The sequence below is a fragment of the Sparus aurata genome, chromosome 13, assembly GCF_900880675.1.
Source record: "Sparus aurata chromosome 13, fSpaAur1.1, whole genome shotgun sequence".
Classification (NCBI taxonomy): domain Eukaryota; kingdom Metazoa; phylum Chordata; class Actinopteri; order Spariformes; family Sparidae; genus Sparus; species Sparus aurata.
This window is the reverse complement of record NC_044199.1, coordinates 4,237,919-4,249,314: the sequence shown is the minus strand read 5'-3', so window position 1 is coordinate 4,249,314 and position 11,396 is coordinate 4,237,919. Positions and strand designations below refer to the sequence as shown.

General features: G+C 40.1%; 1 protein-coding gene and 1 long non-coding RNA gene across 2 annotated transcripts; both read right to left on the bottom strand.

Moving 5' to 3' along the window:
* Positions 1-2,779: 2,779 nt before the first annotated feature.
* Positions 2,780-7,010, bottom strand: LOC115594675 (methyltransferase-like protein 27). The gene is made up of 5 exons (XM_030438877.1): positions 6,999-7,010; positions 3,972-4,100; positions 3,622-3,757; positions 3,214-3,306; positions 2,780-3,083 (listed from the first exon to the last, which is right to left on the bottom strand). The coding sequence occupies exons 1-5, from the start codon at positions 7,008-7,010 to the stop codon at positions 2,881-2,883; spliced, it is 573 nt and encodes a 190-aa protein (XP_030294737.1). The 3' UTR covers positions 2,780-2,880.
* Positions 7,011-9,740: 2,730 nt separating this feature from the next.
* LOC115594023 (uncharacterized) lies at positions 9,741-10,571 on the bottom strand. Its single transcript, XR_003986403.1, has 3 exons — positions 10,516-10,571; positions 9,901-10,029; positions 9,741-9,820 (listed from the first exon to the last, which is right to left on the bottom strand). It is a non-coding gene; the product is annotated as an uncharacterized LOC115594023 (long non-coding RNA).
* Between the last annotated feature and the right edge of the window lie 825 nt (positions 10,572-11,396).

Genomic DNA, 11,396 nt, shown 5'->3' with positions numbered 1-11,396 from the left:
TGCTGCTTCATGGGGAGGGGCAGACACAGAAGTGACGCTGCGTGACGTTAGGCTACTCGCGCCTATAGCCTGGCTGGAGAAGATGGGATTGGCTAAAAGTAAACTTGCCACAGGCGAATTCACCCTTGCTTTTCGAGGAGTGGGGAAATCGTCTGTTCTGTTTCTCTGAATATATTTTCCCACTGGTCGAAGCGCGGTGTCTTCTTTGCAGCGCGAGCGGGTGCTGCTGCTGACGTTGACGCAGCACCTGTCTCCTGGCTCGCGCCACCTTTCCGTCTGCTGTCTGTCTGATCATGATAACAAGTGTATGAGGAAAACAATGCAGGCACGCGGGGGGTCGGGTTCGGGCCGGGTTAGGGCACAATTCATGCTGGTGTGTCTGCGTCGGGTTCGGGCGCTTAAAAACCCACGGGCCGGGTCGGGTCGGGTTGTAATTTTCAGGCCCGTTGAGAACTGTACTCCAGATGAACGTGTGTCTGAACATGAAAGGGAAAGCATGGGGGAGGAGGGGACAGGAACCAGTAAAGATCCAGTTACAGGTGCACTATTGGATCATGTTGTGGGGCTGTGAAGTAAAGTACGAGTGTTGAGGGTTTTGCAATATTTCTAAAAACAGGCAATTAAGATCAATTAGGTGTCATGTGAATATTACATTGATTCATCAATTGCCATCGTCCATATAAATTGTAATCAGTCTGATCATCTCTTGATGTTTCCAACAGCGCCATCATCAGGTCGACACTTTGACTAATGACTAATTGACTAAATACTTTCAATATGTTTTTACCTATTTTATCAAAGAGACTGGAACTTAAATTGCATTCAATGAAACACATGTAATTCTTGACAAAGTTTGCAATAATATCACAGACAATAACAAACCATGAAAGTTATAAAACCTTCATGTTTGTCAGTCACAGACCTGCATTCTCTTTTTCTAGGTCACTTGTTTTGCTCTCGGTTGCCATCAGTCTAGTTCCCAAAGATGTCAGTTCTGTGGCTTGGACTGAAACAAAGAATGATGTCAGTTTTGTTTATAAATGATACAATTATTTATTTATTTCTTATTTGTTTTTGTGAATGGTTGAATACATTTCTTACCAACTTAAAAATACACAAACTATGTTTTATCATTGATTAAATGAACGGTAATTATCTCATCCACACCACGTGGATTGTTACAGCTTTATTCTGGAGCTCACAATAAATTCATCGTTTCACTTCATCACCTGCATTTTCTGTCTCCAGCTGGTCAATCCTGAACCTGCTGATGAGAAGTTCACTCTCACTGCTGCTCAGTCTGGTCTGCAGGTCTAATGACAGTGAATCACAGAACAGACCAACACATTGTTTACAGTAACTTTAAATCTCATATCATAGACAATGACATCCCAAAGATGTCAGTTCTGTGGCTTGGACTGAAAAAAAGAAAATGTGAGTTTTATTTGTAAATGATAAAATTAATTCATGAATGATTTATTTTATGTGAAAAAAGTTTACTGTGGAGCTTCCGATCATTACATCAGTACACTGACACACTTCAGTGGAACATGATCATCACTGAACAGGAAAAGTAATCAGTCTGTACCTGAATTCTCTCTCTGCAGCTGCACCACCATGTCTCTCAGTGCCCTCAGCTCCGTCCAGATGTCACAGGTGGTTTGCTTTGTGGTCTGTTCAGTCGATTCCTCAGCTGCATCTTTTGGATCTGTGTTCTGGTTGATCTCAGCCACCTCACCGAGGCCTCCAGCCTCCCCCTGAGCCCCTGATCCACACAGACCGAGCAGCAACAACAGCAAACCAACAACAACCCTCATCGTCTCCACAAAGGTACAGTGGTAGAGTGGGTCTGTCTTATATCGTCTCCAAACTTCAGCTGGCTGAACGAATGGGAAAAAACAACAAGTGTTTCTTGTTTCACAGTTTGATTCAAGGCCTCAGATTATTCAATATGTTCTCTGTGCTGGTGAGAAAATACAAGCTGCTACAGGCTGGAGGAACACTTTAACTGTGACACCCTCTCATGTAGTCACAACTGTGTCAACACTGTGTTTATTAATACACACACATGGACATGTCTTCACTGAGTCTCTCTTCTGAGCTCATTCTCTCACAAATGCTCTAATCAATATGCCAAACCATGCTGTGAGCACTGTGATCATCCTGAGAGTGGGTCAGGGGTCAAAGTCAAAGGTCAGATCCTCATATTCATGTTTATGCTGAATCAATCTTGCTGAAGCCAACTTATACATAATGTTGCTTTAAATTGCAATTTGTCCACAATATTCTAACTTTTTCTAACTTTTTATCATCAGTTTGTTTCTCACCTAGCCAACCAAAATCTTTTTCAGTTATAAAGATTTGTGCTTTTATTGTCTGTAAATAGAAAATCTGAATCTTAAATCTTCATGGTGTGCTATGATATGCACAACGTTTTATTAATGCAGGTATCAATGCACAGTAAACAGAAAAAACACCTTCAGTCATCACATGTTTCTCATATTTATAAAAATAATTCATTCATATTCATATTTTTATCAGGAAGATTTAATGCATGTTGATAAGATATTGCAAATTTATTGAAAACGGAGGTGGTTTATGAGCAGGACAACAACAGATGTCAGTTTCACTGCAACATGTCTATGCATATGACATGAAAACTGTTACAAATTAAACTGAACCATTTAATCATGAACAATTCAAGCCTCACATCAACACCCCTGATTGCAGGTTCACATCTTCAGTTTTGGTTCTGGAACAGATTGACAATATCACCAAACCCTGACACTTTCTTTATAAAGTATACAGTAAGTTGTTTGAATATTTTCTGTCCTCTTGAGCACCTTGTTTTGTGTTTGATGTGTATCCTCTTGCACTGTGCTATAGTTTCTTATAGATGTACACAGCACCAGATATGTAGCCGTGCTCCTGCTCCGACACCGCTCTCTCCCAGTCCTCCACCTGAGAGTACTCTACACAAGTCCACAGCTCCTCTTCCTCCATCTGCTTCAGCTCACGCTCCAGTGAGGCTTTGTACTGCAGGTTGTCATGGTTACTTCTGGTTGTCATGCAAATGTAGCCACCTAGTGTAAAACAGGCAACGGTGCAGTGTCGTCATAAAACTCACCTGTCACTAAGAGACACTGATGTGAAATCAAAGATCAGAACTGCAGGTGAGACAGCGTCAAACCTAAAAAATGAAAATCTTCTCACCTGGTTTGGTGGATTTGCACAATTCTCTGACCACATCAACAGGAACCTGACCAACACTGAACGCTCCGACGATCACAACCACGTCAAACAGACCTGCAGGAAGTGAAGAGAGGCCATCAGTGAGAAGACTGGCAATTTCAATATAGTTATCATATATTATTTATGTCTATCACTGGCTCAGATTCTGACTCATCCAGGTTGGATAATTTACCTTATGGTGGGCCAACATTAACCCCTGGGGCCCCACTGACTAATAATAATAATACTTAATAATATTTAATGGCCATAATTCTAGAGATCTTTTCATAGTAAAGTCGATCACAAACAATCATATTGGATTGATGATATGTAAACATGTCTGTCATGTCTGTGACAGAGTAAACACATAAAAAGAATTGATAAAATTACCCCACTGCACAGGTAGCTGCCCTTCTCCCAGCATGCACTGCTTCAGGTCCTGGTACAACCTGCTCTCTCTGGCCACCTCCAGCATAGCCTGGCTTCCATCAATACCCACAAAATGTCCAAATCCATGTCTCTTCATCTGTTCAACAGACACACATTTAGTTGTAAATCAGTCTGGTCAAATCCACTGAAGGTGAACCTGGAAAATAAAAACTGAGGTTCTAAATCACAGAACCAAGAAAAGAAAAACCCTCAAATAAAAGTTCTGGTGCAAAGAAGAAAACACGTCTTTACATTTACCAAACAAACTAGAGATCGACAGAGAAGGATCACTTTTGGTCTTGTAGGTTCACCTGTTGTGCCACCAGTCCGGTGCCACAGGCCACATCCAACACGACAGCCGCCTCACGATCGCCGCTGAAATGTGTGGAGATGCTGTTTGCTGCCAGACTCGGTGCACGGTAGTCCAGAACAGCCACATCCTATTCAGATGAGTTTGAAGTAAAACCAGTGACTTTGAGCACAGATGCAGAAGGCAAACATGAACATCTATCTGAGCATATTCATTCATTTTGTATAAAGACATCACACTATTGAATATATACTGTAGAACTGCTGTGAGTGCAGTGACACCATATTTGGGCACTATATACACTATACAGGGGGGCCAGACTCAGAGTTATGGGGCCACTGGCCCCTGTTGGCCCCCCCTAGAACCGCCACTGTTATACAATACAAAGATACAGAGCCTCATAATGTTCTATAGTGAACTGTGTTATTTAGATTAAGGAGGCACTTTGTAGTTTTGGAGAAGAAATTAAAAGTCAGAATCTTAACAGTTATTATATTAACGATTTAATAATACAAACTCAGAAATATCTATTTTTTCTACACCTGAATACACACTGTTAGAAGCTAGAAAGGTGGCAGGGTCCGCCACATATAAACAAATGAAACAGAATGAAACTGTGTTGTCTTTAAGGTCAGTTTGTTTATTTCATTTGTTTAGACAGTACGGAGGTGCTAATGCATGCTTTTATTTCCTGTCTCTTAGATTATTGTAATGCCCTGCTCTCTGGTCTTCCCAAAAAGAGTTCTCTAAATCTCCAATTATTACAAAACTCAGCCGCAGGCGTGCTGACGAGGACCAGAGGGCGGGAGCACATTACACCAGTTTTAGAGTCACTGCATTGGCTCCCCGTCCGCTTCAGGATCGATTTTAAGGTTCTTTTACTGGTTTCTAAATGTTTTAACGGCCTTGCGCCCTCCTACTTATCTGAGCTGCTTTAACCATACCAACCCTCGCGGACCCTGAGATCCTCCGGCTCTGGCCTTTTATCCATACCAAAACCAAGAACTAGAACCCACGGTGAGGCGGCATTTAGCCACTATGGCCCCCACCTGTGGAACAGCCTGCTGGAGAACCTCAGGTCTGCAGAGACTGTTGATATTTTTAAGGGAAGGTTAAAGACACACCTTTTTAATCAGGCTTTTAACTAATATTTTAAATTCTTATTCCGTTCTCATGTGGTTCTATCGTATTTTATGTTGTTGCTTCTATCTTGTTTTTTAAAACAATTTTAATCTTAAATAATTTCATTTTTATTTATCTTCAGTACAATTTTATTTTATCTACTATCTTACATATTTCTATCCTTTTAACTGTTCACTCCATTTACTTATCTTTTGTCAGGGTTTTTATCCTATCTTATGTTTTTAGTTTTTAAGGTTTAACTCCAGAGTTTCCTCAGGGGGGTTCTCCACACTGGGAGCTCTGTCTGGGCTGCTGCTGGGGTGCTGTCCCTGGGTCCCTTCGGCCCGGCCAGCTGTTGTCTGTCAGGGTCGGGGGGCCTGGGCACTGCTGCCCCCGTGGCACAGCCTGTGACTCCTCCCAGTGTGGACGGCCCCAAAGGCGGCGCCTCCTCAATCCTCACAGGTGTGTGTGTGTGTGTGTGTGTGTGTGTGTGTGTGTGTGTGTGTATGTAGTATGGAGGTTGGGAGGGAGGGGCTTTCTTTATTATTGTTATATCTTTCTTGTGTAAAGCACTTTGTGCTGCACGGCCGTGTATGAAAAGTGCTCTATAAATAAAGTTGTTGTTAATAATGATAAAAGTAAGAAATGAAGGGTAATCAAGTGTGAAAGAGTTGCTGAAACATACTACTGGACACCAGCTGATTGAAATGTGCATCTACTGATTAAAGCTGCTGTAGTGTGATGATGTGAAGTGTGAAAATGTGAACACAGATATAAGAACAAAATCATATAACCAGATATACAACACTGCTGTTGTTCTTTAAAATGCAGATATGATGGGATATATCAAGAAGGGACTGAGTTATCAAAGAGTTTCTAAGAGCCAGAGATACAGATAGAGGAAAAGCACCTGTTTAAAAAAACAAAGCGAGGCGAAGAGCAACTGGTCTATGTGCAGTTCTGCACGTGGGCCAAAGCTTCACGCAGGCGCAGAAGGGAGAATGAGAGTTTTCGATAGAAAAATAGCAGAGTCAGCAGAAATAAAGAAGAGTAGTGATTGGTTGTGGCATGAAGCCTGTGACACCCTCTCATGTAGTCACAACTGTGTCAACACTGTGTTTATTAATACACACACACAGACTAACACTCACAGACACACACTGATCCTGATGCTGCATGTGTGGCTGACTCAACTCAGTGAGTTAAAAGACAAAAGTATTTAAAAAACGTATCCACATCTTTGTTCTTATACAGCCTGAATATTTCCCATGAGCCTCTACACCACAACACCTGCCATCAAAAACTTCATCACAAAATGCAGACTGTCATATATTTTTCATGCAGTTGTAGCAAACAACTAATGTATAAAAAAGTGTTTTTCACTCTTAATCTCCATTATAGATTAAATAAACATCACAGCATTATTATTCAGTGCAGTGTCCAACTGTTGTTGCTCAGTCTGTTACGTGTAATGATATTTGTGGGTTTTTGTACGTGCAGCTATACACGGAGTCGAAGATACTGGAGTCATTTACGCCGAGCTTCGCGCAGGTGCAGAAGGAAGAACGGGGATTTTCCAGAGAAAAATAGCAGTGTCAGCAGAAATAAAGAAGAGTAGGGATTGGTTGAGGCCATGAAACCTGATAAGACACTCCCAGTTTTTTGGGTTTAAAAGAGGACGCTTTTTGTCTGTGTATGATCTCATGCTTTCCTTGCCGGCAAATAAAGTTCTACTGCACTCAGCCTTGAAGACTCCTGCTGACTTTTTTAATCTTTGAAATCTTTTGGACCGACTGAGAAAAGTGTAGTCGAGTTACGACACCAACCAGCTAGCCCCGGCCTGTCTGGCACTAAAACTTATTTGTGTTAACACCAACACTTCCCCGGTGCTCTCAGCTCCACTCACCACTAGCTCCATGGCTAGCTAACAGGTAGCAGCAGCAACAGTTGGCAGCAGTTAGCGGTGACTCTGGTGATATACTGCCCCCTATATGTTGCGAGTAGGAAATCATCAGTTGGCCAATTCTTACTTATTCTGTAATCTCCTTACTTCTGAGGTTGTTTTCATCTGCATCTGCTCATTTGTCAGCAGGATTACATAAAAACTATGGAGGTGATCTCCATTAAAACTCAGAGGGACGATGGGTCTCAGCCCAGAATAGACCCCACTAACTCTTCCAGCTGAAGGGATGGACCCCACGCTATGAAATAGGGCGCTTTTCATATTTTTTCCTTAATTTCTCAGAGAATAATTCATTGGTCTTGATGAAAAGAAATCAGGTGTATTTATGTGGCTGCAATCTGTGAGTAACTGTTGGGCCTTGACGGGGGTCAGCGCTCCACAGAGTGCAATTCTAGTTGTGTATGATATACTGTAACTCCAAATGTCTGCACAATCATCAGAAAACACAGAAACACTGTTGTATGATCACTGTTGTATTGAAATGATATACACATAAATAATCTGGGGCTCCAAATCACTGACAAAACTGTTGTTGTGCAGGAGAATCTTCTGTCACTTCAAAATAAACCTAATTGTTATTAACACAGGACTTGAATTTGGCAGGAAAATCCCATTATAGAATCATCAAAACAGACATTACATTACAATACAGTCCTCCTCAATGACAGACCTCAAGAAAATGTGTGCGGTGATGTTATTCAAGGCATTACAGCACAAATAAATAAGGTTAAAGATGCAAACTGAAGCACTTAAGCAATGATGAAAAAAAAGGACATTTCTAGTTGGACATTTGACAATAACATTCACATAAAAACAAGGTCAGCCTCACTTATTTGTAACCTAATCATGAGGGCAATCACAAACTAATATTTATCACTTTTAGGTCCATAATGGAGTCTAATAGGCCGTTCCAAATAAACAAACATGAAGAATCTCTGGCTGTACATTTGGCATCCAGCCTCTCCCTTTTTTAAGGTTGTAATGAGCACCCACTGCCAGCAAAACCTATTGGATTTACCTATGTTTAATGAAAATAGCCTGTTCAAAACAAAAGTCACCATTACTGGATTCCATACTGTGTGTCTCAGGGGGAAAACAATGAGATACTGTGTATACTACACTTCTATTAACCATCACTTTGAGGCACTAGTAACTATAAAAAGGCACCTGTGTGATGTTTTCAGAAAAGGCAGTTCATGAAGTGAGTTACAAAAACTGCAATCAAACACAAATGAAAGACCAAAACAAAGATGGAACACTGATGGAGTGTCACAAGGAGACGCTGCTCCTGCACACGTCCGCTCGTCAAACTTTTGTTTTAAGATGCAGTTAATAAGTTAAGGAGCAAGATCACCATGTTGTTCTTCACATTATATGTCATTGATCAAGAATGATCTTTAATCAGGGCTGGGCAATGAATTGATGATAAATGTCTTTTTGCAGGAGATTTCAAAATGTCCACGTTTGTATCGTGTGTTATGAAATAGAATATTAGAGTTTTTCATAATTTCCCACAGCCTGAAAAAACAATTCTGCCAATAATCTAATGCAAGAAATGTTTCTAAAGCCGGTATTGAATTTAAAAGTAATCCCTGACCAAAAATGTTGTTAAGGGCATTATTGTGTAACTTATTATTAAGGTGAGATTCTACATCTGACCATCTTACAGATAAATGTCCATTAAAGCCACAAAAACAAAAATCAGCACATCAAAAACTTGTTCATACATCTTCAGCACCATTTCCTGAATCAGTGTCACACATATTAATGTGTTCATTACATATAAAAGATTAGAATTCTTGTATTTGTGGTTGTTTTGACATAAACTCTCATAAGTGTTGAACACATTGTGCACTTGCATCACTCAGTCACTAGAACTAACTTCCACTGTGTTTATGTTGATGCAGATCTGCAACCAAATACAGTATTTTCACAATGTATGTTGATATGTACCAACAGTTGATTGGAAGTGTTCAGGCCACACACCCTCTCAGGTCTGTTCAAACTCTTTGATGCAGTACAAATCTTTCACCACCAGAGGGCGGTATTACTCTGATATACAGAGAGAGTCAGCTGCAGTAAATCACACAGACTTTGTAGTAACTTCATGTTGTGTTGAAGTAAAAATGGAGGGTCATCTCATTTATTTTAATAAGGAGGCCTGAGATGCAAAAGGTCAGAATGAGACTCATGTAGTGAATCTATAAAACTCATCTCAGGCTTCACAGCCAACAGTCAATGATAACAAACAGAATCCAAACACTTGAATGCAACTTTGATTTATTTGAATGTTGTTTTCATGTGACGACACAAAAGTGAAGTCAGATTGAGAATCACATTATTTGATACATGCAGTGAATGTACAGAAAGTTGTCCTGGAGGCAGCAGTGCTGAGATATATCAGCATTTTATAAAGATTCACAGTTCAGCCAATAACAACAGGGTTTGAGACAAATCAGTCACACAGCAGCCTGAACAACATCCTCACAGTGTGAAGAGAAGGGAGCCACTGAAGGTGCTGTAATTATTACTGTCATCATAGATAGAATGGTCTGATGGGAGAACCAGGTGAATTTCATCTCCTGGTGTCAGCTCCAACACCAGAGACTTAGTGAAATACTCAGGACCATTGTCGTAGTTATGCTCCCAATTATACATAATCCATTGGTTGTTCTTGTATACATGTACACCTATACTACCAGCATAGTAACCATACACAGTGAACTGGAGATTGTAGACACCTTTGACTGGTGCTGTGAAGAAACCTACAGAGTGAGAGCAGAAAATGAAAAACAGGAACAACTGATGTATGTAAAATGTCCACATGTGAGCTGCAGTATGTTACCTGTAGATGGATTGTAAGCATTGCCAATGTTGGTGAAGACCTTGCTGTATTTCAGTGTGATGTCTGTGTTGTATGGTCCAAGAGTTCCTCCATTTGTCAGAGCTGTGTAGAAGGCCACCTTTGGTTTCTCTGATGACACGAAGAAGAACATCTGTATCATTAAACTTAACCTGGACTAAATAAGAAATGTGTGTGGAGTTAATGTAATGACAGTGAATCACAGAACAGACCAACACATTGTTTACAGTAACTTTAACTCTCATCCCTTCTGTTGAACCAACACTCACAAAGATGTGCAAAACTATTGTGAATGTCCATCACAAGGTTAAATCAGACAAGCGCAGACAAGTGTTCCACATTGGTATACTTATTTGCTTTTCTCACTCCATATTTTCAATGCATTTTTAACTATTTTGTCAAAGAGACTGAAACTAAAATTGCATTAAATGAAACACATGTAATTCTTAACGTTTGCAATAATATCATAGACAATAACAAAACATGAAAGTTGTGTGTGTGTGTGTGTGTGTGTGTGTGTGTGTGTGTGTGTGCGTGTGTATGTGTGTGTGTGCTTGTGTGTGTTTGTGTGTGTGGAGAAGCAGCTACAACCCTCACCTGCATTTTCTCTCTCCAGCTGGTCAATCCTGGACTTGCTGATGAGAAGTTCACTCTCACTGCTGCTCAGTCTGGTCTGCAGGTCTGGAGTGAATGTAATGACAGTGAATAACAGAACATTCTTACAGTATCTTAACCCTCGTCTGCATTAATACTGCTAAGAAATGTATGCAAAACTACTGTGAATGATATAATGACAAAACAAGTCATTTGATTCAGTCCAAAACAACCAATATGATGTTACAAAAGTGTTTCGCATGACATTTTACCATTCACTATCTGGCATGCTACGTTATTACTCAACTTTAGGTAAGCCTTTCTGGAACTGGAGCAGCTGCCTGCCTGGAACAGGTCTCTCTTGTAAATGAGACCCTGGGTCTCAATGAGATTTTACCTGTATAGATAAAGGTTAATAAAAAAAATAAAAATAAAAAAAATGTTACAGTCCCCTAATTACCAGGTATTTACCTGGTAAATTCATGGTAACACAAAAGCGTTACTAAGTAATTACTATTGGTAATAAGAAAGTCAGTGCAATACATGGTAACACATTTTTGTTACCATATATTTACTGGGTAAATAGATAGGACTGTAGCTACCTGCTTATTACCAGCAGTAGTTACTATAATTTACCATATAGTTACCAGGTAAATGCCCAGTATTATGGTCATAGTTGCATTGTATTTACTTTCTCATTACCATTGGTAATTACCTAGTGACACTTTTGTGTTACCATGAATTTACCAGGTAAATACCTGGTAATTAGGGGACTGTAATAGAAAAACTTACCCAACTTTATTAACCACTCTCAGACAAAAATGATGGTTTCTAGAAAATCAACTAAAATAATTAATAAACAACTAACAAATTGTACAATAATA

What these genes read in the sequence shown, in the direction of transcription:
- LOC115594675 (XM_030438877.1), bottom strand. An exon ending in CCGGACTGGTGGCACAACAG is followed by an intron (nt 3,758 to 3,971) that starts GTGAACCTACAA and finishes TCTGTTGAACAG; the next exon opens with ATGAAGAGACATGGATTTGG. An exon ending in GCAGCTACCTGTGCAGTGGG is followed by an intron (nt 3,307 to 3,621) that starts GTAATTTTATCA and finishes CACTTCCTGCAG; the next exon opens with GTCTGTTTGACGTGGTTGTG.